The sequence below is a fragment of the Mycetomoellerius zeteki genome, unplaced genomic scaffold (assembly GCF_001594055.1).
Source record: "Mycetomoellerius zeteki isolate Tzet28-1 unplaced genomic scaffold, Tzet1.0 scaffold198, whole genome shotgun sequence".
Taxonomy (NCBI): Eukaryota; Metazoa; Arthropoda; class Insecta; order Hymenoptera; family Formicidae; genus Mycetomoellerius; species Mycetomoellerius zeteki.
The window spans coordinates 325,914-342,472 of NW_017256936.1; the positions used below are offsets into that span (position 1 = coordinate 325,914).

The 16,559-nt window shown below is 37.7% G+C and overlaps 2 protein-coding genes across 3 annotated transcripts in view; one reads left to right on the plus strand and one right to left on the minus strand.

The window, feature by feature from the left end:
- The first annotated feature begins 226 nt into the window (after positions 1–226).
- Positions 227–9,421, plus strand: Prp8 (pre-mRNA processing factor 8). Of its 2 annotated transcripts, none has more exons than XM_018447131.1 (9): positions 227–340; positions 615–847; positions 915–1,083; positions 1,163–1,327; positions 1,408–1,623; positions 1,927–2,265; positions 2,569–2,674; positions 2,732–8,047; positions 8,226–9,421. In XM_018447131.1, the coding sequence occupies exons 2-9, from the start codon at positions 634–636 to the stop codon at positions 8,817–8,819; spliced, it is 7,119 nt and encodes a 2,372-aa protein (XP_018302633.1). In that variant the 5' UTR covers positions 227–340; positions 615–633; the 3' UTR covers positions 8,820–9,421. The 2 variants fall into 2 exon arrangements, with proteins under 2 accessions (XP_018302633.1, XP_018302634.1); XM_018447132.1 differs by having other exon boundaries at positions 620–847.
- Positions 9,422–9,758: 337 nt separating this feature from the next.
- Positions 9,759–16,559, minus strand: part of LOC108722178 (G-protein coupled receptor Mth2) — a 14,082-nt gene continuing 7,281 nt past the window's right edge. Inside the window, exons 4-7 of the mRNA XM_018447157.1 lie at positions 13,654–13,732; positions 11,585–11,769; positions 11,298–11,463; positions 9,759–10,782 (exon numbers count right to left, since the gene is read on the minus strand). Of these exons, the coding sequence (XP_018302659.1) occupies positions 10,416–10,782; positions 11,298–11,463; positions 11,585–11,769; positions 13,654–13,732 (797 nt within the window). The 3' untranslated portion in view covers positions 9,759–10,415. The remainder of the gene's footprint in view (positions 10,783–11,297; positions 11,464–11,584; positions 11,770–13,653; positions 13,733–16,559) is intronic.

Sequence of the window (16,559 nt, forward strand, 5' to 3'; positions counted from 1 at the left end):
GCTCAGTGAGCGCTTGCATCTTATTGGTATATTCCGTTAGAACTAAAAATATAGACCAAACAGATACAAGAGCTCACTGAGCGCTCAGTGAGCGGTCGTAGTACTGAATGCACCCACTGCATCCATTGGCTCTCCCACTCTTAGGGGGAAAGCAAGCGTCGCACTTTCAATCGTCAGTTTACAGAGTTTACTCTCTCGTTTATGTTTTGAACATAGTCATAAGAAATCGAAGCCATTTTTTGCGGATGTGAAAAAGAGCCGATCGTTGATGTAAAGTGATGATTTTACGTGGTTTAATTGTCGTCATGCAAGAATTGATAAACTAACATTGTGAAAAGCTGTAAGTACAATTTGTTTATTATTCTAGTATCTGCCAGTACCACTGTTTATATGCACTGTTTATATGCATGTGTAACTTTTGCGCGGTCGGACATGTTTCAAGTTCCGGGGATAGAAATTCTACTTGAAATAATTGATTTGTGACACATAGGTAGCGCCGTATTTTAGAATTGAGTATTTAATCTGAGATATTTTACCGTGTCTACATACAGAAAGAATCAATTTATATCAAGGAAAATTAACCGACAATATTATCCTGTTTTCTTGTATTTTAGTTTGGAAACACTCACAATCATGTCTATTCCACCGTATTTGTTGAACCCAAATCCATGGGCCACGATGATGGCCCAGCAACAGGCCCAGATAGCAGCCCAAGTACATGCTCAGGCTGCTGCGGCTCATGCTCAAGCTGCTCATCATGCTCACATGCAGGCTATAGCTGGACCGCCATTACCTCAGATGCCTAAACAACCAGAAGTCTTATCCGAGGATAAACTTCAGGAAAAAGGTAACGTTTATTATTAACTGTTACTTTTATATTGTATTTTTTGCAATGGTAATCTTACTTGCTCTAGCACAAAAATGGCAGCAGTTACAATCAAAGCGATTTGCGGAAAAGAGAAAGTTTGGCTTTGTAGATGCTCAGAAAGAAGATATGCCAGCTGAGCATATAAGAAAGATCATCAGAGATCATGGTGATATGAGTAGTAGAAAGTATCGTCATGATAAGCGTGTTTATTTGGGGTAAGATATGTTATTGAAAGCTGTATATAATCGGACTTTCTATAAAAATTTCTATTATTATATAACATTTCTATTACAGAGCATTAAAGTACATGCCACATGCCGTTATGAAACTGCTGGAAAATATGCCTATGCCATGGGAACAAATAAGGGATGTAAAGGTCTTATATCATATTACTGGAGCCATTACTTTTGTCAATGAAATTCCTTGGGTTATAGAACCTGTATACATAGCTCAATGGGGGTAAGGCATGAACATTTTTGTCATTATGCTCAATACTATGTAAAATACTTGTATTAAAAAGATTCATTTTTTTTTTTTAGCACTATGTGGATTATGATGAGACGAGAAAAAAGAGATCGTAGGCATTTCAAGAGAATGAGATTTCCACCCTTTGATGACGAAGAGCCTCCTTTAGATTATGCAGATAACGTCCTGGATGTTGAACCATTAGAAGCTATACAAATTGAACTTGATTCCGAAGAAGACGAGTCTGTGGCATCATGGTTTTATGAACACAAGCCCTTGGTTGGGACAAAGTAAGTTGAGTTTACATACACAAAAAATTACAAGAGAAAGACAAAATTTTGTTTATATTTGTTTTGATCTTTATATTTGATTCTTATATTTGTTTGCTCTTTAATGATGAAAAGCGTAGGGGTCCTGAAATCAACTGGACATGTGAGTTGACAACTGGGAGTGCTGTATATTATTGAGATTCATGATGTACAGACTGTCCAGTTGGAGAAAAATGCTATACTGAAAAGATGTACTTACTTCCTAAGAATAAGATTTTGTATTCTACACATAATATAGAATCTGAATGATAAAATATGTTACAGACATGTCAATGGATCTACATATCGGAGATGGAACCTGGCATTACCACAAATGGCCACTCTGTACCGTTTGGCTAATCAATTGTTAACCGACTTGGTAGATCAAAATTTCTTTTATCTGTTCGATCCCAAGTCGTTCTTCACTGCAAAAGCCCTAAATATGGCTATCCCTGGAGGACCGAAATTTGAACCATTGGTAAAAGATTCAAATGCTGCTGATGAAGATTGGAACGAGTTCAATGATATAAATAAGATCATCATCAGGCAACCTATCAGAACTGAGTATAGGATTGCATTTCCTTATTTGTACAATAATATGCCTCATTTCGTGCATCTTTCATGGTGAGTCATAGTGGTATATCTTTTCTTAAATTTCTTTTATGTATAAACATTATTAAGACTTAAGAAAACTTTCTTTTATGTGTTCCACACTAGTTTTGAGATCTTCGTGTTAGTATATAAAGATCTTACTAGCAGTGTGGTAAAGAAAGTCTAGTGATTGTTATTCGTCTCTTTTATGAAAATTATAAAAAGGAACTGCTGACATCACTTACAAGCTTATATATTTTTTTCAAATAAAAATATTAATCGTATATACTTTTGCATGATGTTATGCACCTCTATTAATCAATATATAATTTACAGGTATCATGCACCAAATGTTGTGTACATAAAAACTGAAGATCCAGATTTGCCTGCATTCTATTTCGATCCATTAATCAATCCAATTTCTCACAGAAATTCACTAAAGGTAAAGTTTTAACTTTCAAATTAAATAAGTTACATTAATTTGATTAATTCATTGTAGACGATAGAACCACAAATTGAAGACGATGAAGACTTTGTTTTACCTGGTGAGGTACAACCATTTCTTCAGGAGACACCTCTTTATACCGACAACACAGCAAATGGAATAGCACTTCTGTGGGCGCCAAGACCATTTAACACACGTTCCGGTAGAACGAGAAGAGCTATTGACATTCCATTAGTCAAGTCGTGGTACAGAGAACATTGTCCGCCTGGACAACCTGTAAAAGTGCGAGTCAGTTATCAAAAATTGTTAAAATACTTCGTGCTAAACGCTCTGAAGCACAGGCCACCAAAACCGCAGAAAAAACGCTATTTATTCCGTTCGTTTAAATCTACCAAGTTCTTCCAGACAACGACGATAGACTGGGTGGAAGCCGGTCTGCAAGTATGTCGTCAAGGATATAACATGTTGAATCTATTGATACACCGAAAGAACCTCAACTATCTTCATTTGGATTACAATTTCAATTTGAAACCCGTCAAGACGCTCACGACGAAAGAGAGAAAAAAATCACGTTTTGGTAACGCTTTTCATCTGTGTCGTGAAATCCTTCGTTTGACTAAGCTCATTATCGATTCTCACGTTCAGTATCGACTAAACAATGTGGATGCCTTTCAACTCGCTGATGGATTGCAATATATCTTCGCACATGTTGGTCAATTGACTGGCATGTATCGATACAAGTATAAATTAATGCGACAGATTAGGATGTGCAAGGATTTAAAACATCTAATCTATTATCGTTTCAATACCGGACCGGTCGGTAAAGGGCCTGGCTGTGGATTCTGGGCACCTGGTTGGCGTGTCTGGTTGTTCTTCATGAGAGGTATTACTCCTTTATTGGAAAGATGGCTGGGTAATCTACTGTCAAGACAATTTGAAGGTCGCCATTCGAAGGGTGTAGCGAAGACAGTGACGAAGCAGCGAGTTGAATCGCATTTCGATCTTGAATTACGAGCATCCGTAATGCATGACATAGTAGATATGATGCCCGAGGGAATAAAACAGAACAAAGCACGGACTATCCTTCAGCACCTAAGTGAGGCCTGGCGTTGTTGGAAGGCGAATATCCCGTGGAAAGTGCCAGGTTTGCCAATTCCAATCGAGAACATGATATTGCGTTACGTCAAAATGAAAGCCGATTGGTGGACGAATACGGCTCATTACAATCGAGAGAGAATTCGTCGCGGTGCTACGGTAGATAAAACCGTGTGCAAGAAGAATCTTGGTCGTTTGACGCGCCTCTATTTGAAAGCTGAGCAAGAACGACAGCATAATTACTTGAAAGACGGTCCGTATATATCCCCGGAAGAAGCTGTAGCCATATTCACTACTTCGGTGCATTGGCTGGAGTCTCGAAGATTCGCTCCGATCCCCTTCCCACCGTTATCCTACAAACATGACACAAAGCTGCTGATATTAGCTCTGGAACGCTTGAAAGAAGCGTATAGTGTTAAATCTAGATTAAATCAAAGTCAACGAGAAGAACTAGGTTTGATAGAACAAGCGTATGACAACCCACACGAGGCACTATCCAGAATTAAAAGACATTTGCTTACACAGAGAGCCTTCAAGGAAGTCGGAATTGAATTCATGGATCTTTATAGTCATTTGATTCCTGTATATGATGTAGAGCCACTCGAAAAGATCACAGATGCTTACCTCGATCAATATCTGTGGTATGAGGCGGACAAAAGACGACTATTCCCACCCTGGGTGAAACCAGCCGATACTGAACCACCGCCACTCCTTGTTTACAAATGGTGCCAAGGTATTAACAATCTCCAGGACGTGTGGGATGTCAGTGAGGGGGAGTGCAATGTGTTGCTCGAATCGAAGTTTGAGAAGTTGTACGAAAAGATCGATCTCACGCTGCTCAACAGACTGTTGCGTCTAATAGTCGATCATAATATTGCCGATTATATGACGGCGAAGAATAACGTAGTTATCAATTACAAGGATATGAATCACACTAACAGTTACGGCATTATCAGGGGATTGCAATTTGCATCTTTTATCGCTCAATACTATGGACTGGTATTAGATCTGCTCGTGTTAGGTCTCCAACGAGCTAGCGAGATGGCCGGCCCACCACAAATGCCAAACGACTTTTTGACATTTCAGGATGTCGCCTCCGAAACGGCGCATCCTATTCGATTGTACTGTCGCTACGTCGACAGAATACATCTGTTCCTGCGCTTCTCTGCTGATGAAGCGAGAGATCTTATTCAGCGTTATCTTACTGAACATCCTGATCCGAACAATGAGAACATTGTTGGTTACAACAATAAGAAATGTTGGCCGCGAGACGCCCGTATGAGGTTGATGAAGCATGACGTGAACCTAGGTCGCGCCGTTTTCTGGGACATCAAAAATCGACTACCACGTTCCACCACTACCATTCAGTGGGAGAATAGCTTTGTCAGCGTCTATAGCAAAGACAATCCCAATCTATTGTTCAACATGAGTGGCTTTGAATGCAGAATTCTGCCCAAATGTAGAACAACTCACGAGGAATTTACACATCGGGATGGCGTCTGGAATCTCCAGAACGAAATCACAAAAGAGAGAACAGCGCAATGCTTCCTGCGTGTTGACGATGAGAGCTTGCAGCGTTTCCACAATCGTGTCAGACAAATCTTGATGGCCTCGGGTTCAACTACTTTCACGAAGATCGTAAATAAGTGGAATACTGCATTAATCGGTTTAATGACTTATTTCAGAGAGGCAGTGGTGAACACACAAGAGTTATTGGATCTGCTAGTCAAGTGTGAAAATAAGATTCAGACACGTATTAAAATCGGATTGAATTCCAAAATGCCATCGCGTTTTCCACCTGTCGTCTTTTACACGCCCAAGGAATTGGGAGGTTTGGGAATGTTGTCGATGGGTCATGTATTAATACCGCAATCAGACTTGAGATGGTCGAAACAAACCGACGTGGGCATCACTCACTTCCGTTCAGGTATGAGCCACGATGAAGATCAACTGATTCCGAACTTGTATCGTTACATACAGCCGTGGGAATCAGAATTTATCGATTCTCAACGCGTTTGGGCAGAATACGCCCTGAAACGGCAAGAGGCCAACGCCCAGAATCGCAGACTCACTCTGGAAGATCTCGAGGATAGCTGGGATCGCGGTATCCCCAGAATAAATACGCTATTTCAGAAGGACCGACACACGCTGGCCTATGACAAGGGCTGGCGCATTCGCACCGAATTCAAACAATATCAGGTGTTGAAACAGAATCCGTTTTGGTGGACTCATCAACGTCATGACGGCAAACTATGGAATCTGAACAACTACCGAACTGACATGATTCAGGCGCTCGGCGGTGTCGAGGGCATCCTGGAACATACTCTCTTCAAGGGAACCTACTTCCCGACGTGGGAGGGTCTGTTCTGGGAGAAAGCATCTGGTTTCGAAGAATCCATGAAATACAAGAAATTGACAAACGCTCAGCGTTCCGGTCTCAACCAAATTCCCAATCGTCGATTCACTCTATGGTGGTCACCCACCATTAATCGCGCCAACGTTTACGTCGGTTTTCAAGTGCAGCTCGATCTGACGGGGATATTCATGCACGGAAAAATACCAACTTTGAAAATCTCGTTGATCCAGATATTCCGCGCTCATTTGTGGCAAAAGGTACACGAATCCATTGTGATGGATCTTTGCCAAGTGTTCGATCAAGAGTTGGATGCACTAGAAATTGAAACTGTACAGAAGGAAACGATACATCCACGAAAGTCTTACAAAATGAACTCCTCATGCGCTGACATTCTACTATTCTCTGCCTATAAATGGAATGTGTCTCGACCATCTCTTCTCGCCGACTCCAAAGATGTGATGGATAACACGACCACGCAAAAATATTGGATCGATGTTCAATTGAGATGGGGCGATTATGATTCGCATGACATCGAGCGATATGCTCGTGCGAAATTCCTTGATTATACTACGGACAACATGTCCATCTATCCATCACCCACTGGTCTCCTCATAGCTATCGATCTGGCATACAACTTGCATAGCGCTTACGGTAATTGGTTTCCTGGTTGCAAACCACTTATACAGCAAGCCATGGCAAAGATTATGAAAGCAAATCCAGCCTTGTATGTGTTACGTGAACGTATTCGCAAGGCGTTGCAGTTATACTCATCTGAACCGACGGAGCCTTACCTCTCCTCGCAAAACTATGGCGAGCTCTTCTCCAATCAGATTATATGGTTCGTTGATGACACGAACGTGTATCGCGTGACTATCCACAAAACTTTTGAGGGTAATTTAACAACAAAGCCGATAAACGGTGCAATCTTCATCTTCAATCCACGCACGGGGCAACTCTTTTTGAAGATTATTCACACCTCTGTCTGGGCGGGCCAAAAGCGTCTGGGTCAGCTGGCCAAATGGAAGACCGCTGAGGAAGTTGCTGCGCTGATTCGTTCTCTACCAGTAGAAGAACAACCAAAGCAGATTATCGTCACCAGAAAGGGAATGTTAGATCCACTGGAAGTGCACTTGCTGGACTTCCCCAACATAGTCATCAAAGGATCTGAGTTACAATTACCATTCCAGGCATGTCTCAAAGTCGAGAAGTTTGGTGATCTGATTTTAAAGGCAACCGAGCCACAGATGGTACTATTCAATCTTTATGACGACTGGCTGAAGACAATCTCATCTTATACTGCGTTCTCACGACTGATTCTGATCTTACGCGCTCTGCATGTCAACACTGAGAGAACCAAAGTCGTCCTCAAGCCCGACAAGACTACTATCACCGAGCCACATCATATATGGCCATCACTGACGGATGACGAATGGATTAAAGTAGAAGTACAACTGAAAGATCTGATTCTAGCAGACTATGGCAAGAAAAACAATGTCAATGTTGCGTCGCTCACGCAATCCGAGATTCGCGACATCATTCTGGGTATGGAAATAAGTGCTCCATCTGCGCAACGGCAACAAATTGCCGAGATTGAAAAGCAGACTAAGGAACAGAGCCAATTGACCGCTACCACCACGCGAACAGTAAACAAACATGGTGATGAGATTATTACTGCGACTACATCCAACTATGAGACACAGACTTTCAGCTCTAAGACTGAGTGGCGAGTACGTGCTATCTCTGCAACCAATCTCCATCTCAGAACAAATCACATCTATGTTTCATCCGATGATATCAAAGAGACCGGTTATACTTACATCTTGCCTAAGAATGTATTAAAGAAATTCGTTACCATTTCCGATCTGCGAGCGCAGATAGCTGGCTATTTGTATGGCATCAGTCCACCTGACAATCCTCAGGTAATTATTGTTAAATCATTTCATCATCTATTTGAAATATTTTTTAATATATAAACAATTTTTTCGTTTTATTTTATATATTACATTTATATAATATTAAAAAATTTTATTTTATATATTAAAATTTAAATCAATTTTAGCTGTAATATACTCTAATCTCATGTTCTAAATGTGCTAGGTAAAAGAAATCAGATGTATTGTAATGGCGCCGCAATGGGGAACTCATCAGACCGTTCATTTACCAAATACGCTACCTAACCATCAATATTTAAAAGAGATGGAACCGCTAGGATGGATACACACGCAGCCAAACGAGCTGCCACAACTCTCGCCGCAGGACATATCCACTCACGCCCGGATTATGGCGGAGAATTCCATTTGGGATGGCGAGAAGACCATAGTTATCACTTGTAGTTTCACGCCTGGTTCTTGCTCTCTCACAGCGTACAAACTAACTCCGAGTGGTTTCGAATGGGGCAAGCAAAATACTGATAAGGGCAACAATCCGAAGGGTTATCTACCTAGCCATTACGAGAAGGTACAGATGCTTTTGTCCGATCGTTTCCTTGGCTTCTTTATGGTACCCAGTCAAGGCTCGTGGAATTACAATTTTATGGGCGTGAGACACGATCCCAACATGAAATACGAGTTACAACTGGCGAACCCAAAGGAATTTTATCACGAAGTGCACAGGCCGGCCCATTTCCTCAATTTCTCAAGCTTGGAAGATGGTGACGGTGTTGGAGCTGATCGAGAAGATATGTTTGCGTAAAATAGACTCCTTGTTTAAGATTTTGACAGTAATTGAAAGAAGTGTAGGATGTGTACAAGTAGCGTGTGAGAGTACGTGTAATGTTCTTTATTTTTTACTTTTCTCGTCTAATTATTGTACACATAGACGATTACAAACATATGTAATAGTAAGGAATACAGATTAAGCCTTTATTACCTAACGATTGCAGACTTTGAGTGAACACTGTGCTTTTACTCTCCTGATAATTCTGTCCATTTGATTTTCTATATTTTGTCTTATAGGTGCATATTAAATGCAGATGCACAACTATTAAACATTAAACGAGTGATTATGATGGCACTTATACAGAAATATTCTGTGACCGTAAGCGGTGAAGAGCTATATTGTATTATCTAATGCGATAAATGAAATGCAATTCCAGAAATCTTTATTGACAAATACATTTCATAATAAATCAATGGAATCTTAAATTAAATATGGAGATGGTCGATTTAAAATCTATCTCAGTGCAAGGATTTTCAAGGTACATATGTAATACTATCACATGTATATGATAAAATGTACGGGTGATTTGATATAGGTCGATATTCATTTTATACTTTCGTTCCACAAATATAAAATATCGTTTATAAACGTCATTTAATTACCATATAAATATTTATTTAAAAATATATATTTTTAATATATATATATATTTTTTTTTTTCTTGAATTCGTTTAATAATATTAAACACTTATATGTGCGGTGGAAATGAAGACCAAGTGTCAATATAATAAAAATAAATATTTAAACGAGAGAATGTAAAAGATAGTTATGCGCGTATAATGTGTTACGAGTCGAAGTTAAAATTAGTAAAATTATCCGTAGCCTTTTTATCAAAATGTTATCAATGGTGTATAATAATAATGAATCATATATATTAAAATAAAATTTATACAAAATTATGGCATACGACAGTCAATGTATATAATACACAATAATGCTTTTATCATTTTAATGGAGACGAAAATAGATGCAAAGTAATTTCCCAGGTAGCAAGTTGTAGTTACTTTGACGTCAATAGTTAGTCATTTTAAATTACTGACGTCATTTATCCATTCTACGACGTATTTACAACGTCATACTTATACTTATTGACGTTAGATAAATGACTAATCGATGGTACATTGATAACGTTATTAGTGATCAATTAATAACATTATTAATAGCACGAAAATGATAATACGTATTTTTGACGTCGGTTTGTATGGCATTATGTGGCTGTAACAAATCTACGTTATTTTTACAACGATAGGACGTCTGATTTGTCGAGAACGATTAATTAATTACGTCATATAGACACCTATCAAATAGATACCTTTCTACCCGAGTTGATTGATTTCTTTAATCATCTTTGGATTGCAAAAAAGATAAAAAAACTTGTAAGTACATTTTAAAGGAATAAAAAAGAGAGATGGAAAACACCAATTTCGGTGTTCTTAATAAGAGAGATCAACGCAAGCAATGTAAAATTAATTCTCGAGTAGAGAATTAAATTACGGCACCACCTAACTGCTCATTATAATCATCGATTTCTATTTCACATAGTGCAATCTTTCTCTTGCATTGCAACATTCAAGGATCAGCCTCATCGGATGAACTTTTCACGCGGCAATTTGTTTGCACGTAAGGATTGACCTTCTCCTGCAGAGACATTACGCCTGATGTAGTAGTGCAGGTACGCGAAGCTGAACTGTGATTGCCACTGCGTGTTGAGTTTCTGGAGAACAAATCACGATTCTGACAGCCGAAACGTTTTAACAGCAACCGCTTGATTTTCTTCTTCCATACGAATATAATGAAGATGATGAGACCTTGCAGGGTATTTGTCAGATCGGTAAGATACCAGACGTATGGCGGCGCACTCGTGATTAGCCATGATATTATTTCCATAGACCAGTTTATGCCCATCACGATGAATAACTTCAGATACAGATTGAACCTACATGCAAATACATTTATTTTTGTATCTTATGTATATGCATCTTTTATAATTTAGACTTATCAAAACAAGGAATTGTATTATGGACGAAAGCATTCGAAATAATCAATTTTACTAAAGATAAATATCTTCTCGTAATCAAGTTTTAAACTAAAAGAGAGAAAGTGGCTCAGTTTTTCGTAAGAAATTTTGAAGACGTGATTTCCGTTTTTATGAAATAAGGGTAACCACTTTGATTTTATTCGCACGATCGTTTGTCATTCTTTCACGAGAATCACAGACGTTCTCGAGGAATCTCTGCGCGCGCGTTCAAAACGGCGGCAGTGTTTATTGTTTCAAAAGATTTCGTAATTATGAAAGCAAACCGCCGCATGGGAAAGTTGCCGTCTAAAAATAATCATCTTTTACGGGAACGAGGACCGATCGACATTATGCAAAATCGTTTGGAAACTGATATATCGACATATATCATATTAATGTGATTATCACGTATCAGAAATGTAGGTACTACAAACCACTGCTTATTGTCATCGTGGCGTCTGCTTTCCGAGCCTCTCAAATGATGAGCTGTGTCCTTCTTGTGACGCACAATTTTTAATGCTGTAGAGATAAACAAGCAAATGTTGCAGAGAACAGTGACACCCATGGGTCCATAAAAATATAACGCCCTCGCCTCGTCCGCTGAAAATTAATTTCTCGCATTATACGTCGTATTTTGTAAATTCTTAATTTTGACAATTTTCAGATTTCATCGGTTCTAATGAAATGTCACTATCGTTACTATCAGTAAACATCCACTTACTCTTGAACCAGCATTTTGTGACACCAATTTCCGGTCGGATCAATTCCTTTGGCACGCTGGGAACGAAATCCATGATGGCACAAATGATACTGAGAAGGGAAGCGCTTCCCCACGCGTAAATCGAATATATAATGAATTTTTTTCTCTCTCGTTGCTTTACGCTTCCTTGTAACGAACGGAATCCCCTGTAAAATGCGGTTTACATATTATCACATTGAGCCAGCCACAAGTAGAACAAGTTGCAATGCAAATGCAATATTAAAATAAATAACTGTCGCCTTAGGTCGCATAGTTTCTCATAAATATGTTCAGTGCGATTGTTCAGTACATGCTATATAAGCAATGCAACTATGAGACGGATTGAATTCAAATTTAATTTTCTATATTTATTTAAGAAACGTAAACAAAGATCATTTATAAATTCTAAAAGCTATATGAAATATTGTCTTTCAAAGATGTCTTTCAACACTACCAATCTCAATTCAATAGTGGCTCTTTGGACGATTAAGTTTAAATGTTATAGGCTGTATTCGCTTTGGCGCTTACAGCGCTTGTGAATATCAATTGTCTTTGTTTAATATTTGATAAACAATAAGAATGAAACAACGCTTAAAATGTTGTAAGCGCCAAAGCGAACACAGCCATAATGTATATGGAAAACGTAATCTTTTTAAATGAAAATTTTTATATAAAATGATCTATTGTTGCAAAACTATTATTGCATAAGTTAATGATTTTTTCTTTTTAATTGTGGCAATATGTGCTTGGTTTAAATATGGAATAAGAAATGGAACGCATAGAGGAATGGAATAGATGGATATATTAACGATAACATGAAAGAATTAAAACTAAAAGCTGATTATTAAAGTGACACAAATATAAAATCCTACGGAGCCGAAGGATGATTCATGTTTCCGCGAGGACACGCGTGGCGACGGCAATAATGTTGCGTATGATGCGTGTACGCAATAAAGAAGGAAATTAATCCAATTCCAAGTACGATCCACTGCACACACGCTCGACATCCTTGTAATTGATTACAAGAGAACAGGCAATGTGCGTACACATCAGTCGTCACACCCCCAAACGGGCTTGGCGACAACAGGTCAGTTCATCTCCGCACGGCAATAGTAAATAGCGACACGACAATATCGCGTCATGAAATTTCATTGACACGCGAGAGATAATAAATTGCTTTATAGCATTCCACACGAACGTATATAATGACAGTACAAAAAAAAAAGATTGTATGTCGCAGGCGTAACTAAAAATGTATAATTTATATAATGTTAAATTGATTGATTATTGATTGACTGTTAAATTGATCACAATACAAACGATTTATATATTGATCTTCTATCTTTTCTTAATCACATTTAGAAAATGCGTTGAAACGTTTCGTTAATAAACTGAATTGTGTATGCATTAACAAATTTTTATTGTTAAATGAATATATTCGACGTTCATATTCATGCAATTCGTGAATGTCGGTGTTCGAGGATGGCTACTGACATTTTCCGTTCACAAATATTGCCTGTTCGAATAGCTTCTTGGACCGACGTCCAAGCGCGAAGGAGATCAAAATTAACTCGGCTGTGTTTGCGCCACATACGCACGTCGGTCACGTACCGGATATTAATTCGTATCCTGTCGCTATCAATTTCCCCTAGTGTTTGTCAATTATCAAATTTCTTTACCACAAGCGCCGGATCGAGTGGCGCTTGTGAAAATATTTGGCGAATCAATTAACTTGTTTTGACCTAGAACTCGATCTGGAAAAGTTTTATCCTTGATATACCGTAATTAATATTATAATTATAATTAAATATATATATATATATCAAATTACATTATAAAAATTATAATTGTAAATATATATCGAATATGAGTCGATTATGTATATAAAAATAAGATGGTTTTACGAATAATTATCTTCGAGATTCAAATCTAAATATCTTCGTTTCATTTCGTTCCAGAAATATATTGCAAGATTGTCTTTAACAAATCAGTTTTATTGCAGATGAAATGGATAATATGGCTCAATAGTATGGAATATTTTAATAACTTACCCGAATGTCCACCAAATGTCGAAGCACATCACATTTAGCCAGAAGAAGCTTGCCAAAAACGAGAAGTGGATGATGAAAGCTGAAACAATCGAATAAACAGCTATTAATCATGCATTAAAATGCCGATAATAGGCATTTAATAATAATTTTTGTCTATCCTTAAAAAAAATAGGTTTATTTCATTATAAATTTATTAACAATTAAAAACAGTAAAAACCTTGAAAATAATATATGCTATTAAATAAAAACTATCTCAATTTCGATTTAAATTACGTCAAAATCGCGACACAAAAATTTGCTAATTTTCACGAAAGGAAAAAAAGCTCATCCAATGAATTTTTAAATTAATTCTGTATCCAGATTTAAATTTTACTCGGTTATTCATTTCATTTATTTTAATATATAACTTTATATTTCAATTATCAGAGAGGGAGAGAATAATTGACACGCGAATGTACATAGTAAAATAGATGTATACGCTGCATGTATTATTATATGCTGTACCAAATGCGATGCAGGCGGAATACGATATTATAGCCTGATGGGTTAGCTGAATTATTGCGAGAGACGTGTACGCGACGAACAACGAGCCGACGTATCCGCGCAGCGTGTAGCCATGCATGTTCCAAAGCTCCGGTAGTATGGAGTATACCATAAATGTTGCCAATAAAAACGGCAAGGACACTATCAGACCCACTACAGGTATATATTTCTTTTCTTCCGGGACGTCTTCAGCCTCAGACTCGAAACAAACAGTTACATCAAATTTCTCATTATCTTGCCAGACGGCAAGACAGTATAATGTAACGATAGATTCGTTGATATTTGGTTGATATAAAGAGCCATTGCTAAGAAATAAATAATCGTCACTTTGTCTATTTTCAGGTTCAAGCACATAACGTTGGTAGTGGCACGGATCATGAATAGTTAGGGGAAAAATTTGATTCAACGTTTTACCAATTGGTATCCTCTTCGAATCATTTATCATATACTCGTATACATCTGGAAAGGGATAATTAGATTCCCCAACAATGCATTCTTCTTTAATAGTATCATTAATTTGTGTTACTTTCAGACGTTTGCCGAGAGGACAACAAAGCGGAATGCATGTAATGTTCTCGCACATCTGGTAAGGAACAATATTTTTCTCATCTTCATAGAACTTTTCAGAAAGCTTGTACAACGTTAAGTTGCTCGTGTCTTCAACTTGCATCAAGTATAATGTGGAGTTTCCATTGCGTAATGTGGAGTTGTTCTTATCATCAGCCTTTGTAGAATTCGCGCCAAGTTCCATCAGCATTTGATTGCCATCCTCGTGATTCTTCATAGACACATACTGCACCGAGTCACTATCTTCATGGTTGTCACTTGTGGAGTTAGTGCGAAACTCGTATTGCTCGTTATTCTTGGTGGAATTTTTACGTAGATTATACCATATCAACTTTACATCGTCGCTCGTTGTCGTAGAATTTCCCCAAGACTCGGAAGAGGAGGCGACGAATAAAAGCGTGTAACACCAAAGCGCGAGATTTTGTCGACGCATCGTCGACTTGTCGACACGTCGAATTTACTGAACCGGAATCTTAGTTTTCTCTTCAAACAACTTCGTAGTCAGATGTCTAACAACCGCAACGATATCGTAAACTGCGGAAACGAAGATATGCGTGATATCGTCAGTCTGTAAAAAGCCGCGACTGCGATGCTTTTATCCGAAGGACGAACGCAGCAAACGTACAAATGCACTGGGAAGAAAACGATGAAAAAGAAGACACTTCGTTAAAGCAGGTCCTGTTTCGGCTAAAGATGATAGAACAGGGTAAGACCTCTTAAAGGTGAGTCTTATAGTTTGCTTTCCGGAGAATATGAAAAATGTGTGGCATGACATGTTTGCATTTATTTGTTTTTAAGGGCTTTTAACACTTTCTCAGGTTTAAGACGAGCTTCCGGTTCGCCTCGCAACGATCGAGATAAGTTATTACAATTAATGTCTAAAAAATTATTTTAGACTTCATTTTTCAATGCGTATTAAATGCGAATTTCGATTAAAAAAAATATCTTTAAAGATCTAAAGATAATTTCTAAACTAATAAATAAAACAAGGGCAAACGAGCCAACTACAATATAAGATCTCTAATAAACGTATATATATACAATATATATATACAATAATCAAACGTTTCGACACCGATCGGGTCATTTTCAATGTACAATAACAAAACATCTTACATACATAATCAGAAATTCAGTTAAAATATATTGTCCAGTGAGAATTTGGTTATATTCATAAAAAGCAGTCCATATTTAAAACTATTGAAGAGATCACATTCATTAATCGCAAAGCGACGTTTTCTGGCAGGTTCCTAAATTTTAATTCACACCATCCACTGTGTCATAAAAGGGGGGTTATTTACAGTTTGGTCGATAAAATTGTACGGTTGTGTCATCCACGTTTCCAGCAAAACAATTTGATTAAGGCAATAAATATTTTTTTAAGTAATGGCTATCCACTAGATTTCATTTTTTCGTCTATTCAAAAAAGAATAAAGTTTCACATCAATAAAAATGGAATGGTTGAGAAAAAGATAAGAGAAAAATTTTTTACGATTCCTTATGTGAATTCGGTGTCGGAAAAGTTTGCTCCATTAGCCAATATGTGTCATTGTAAATTGGCCTTCTCGATACCAAACTCATTAAATAAATTCATAAAAAAGGGTAAAGATCAGCTAGATCCCTTATTTAATCAAAATGTAGTTTAAGATCTCTTGTGATGATTGTGAAGCCAGTTACGTGGGTCAGACCAAAAGACAATTAAAGACAAGATTGCACGAACATGTCTCCGATATCAATAAGAAGTCAAAATCCCCAACAGTCATCACTTGTCATCGCATTGACCAGAATCATAATTT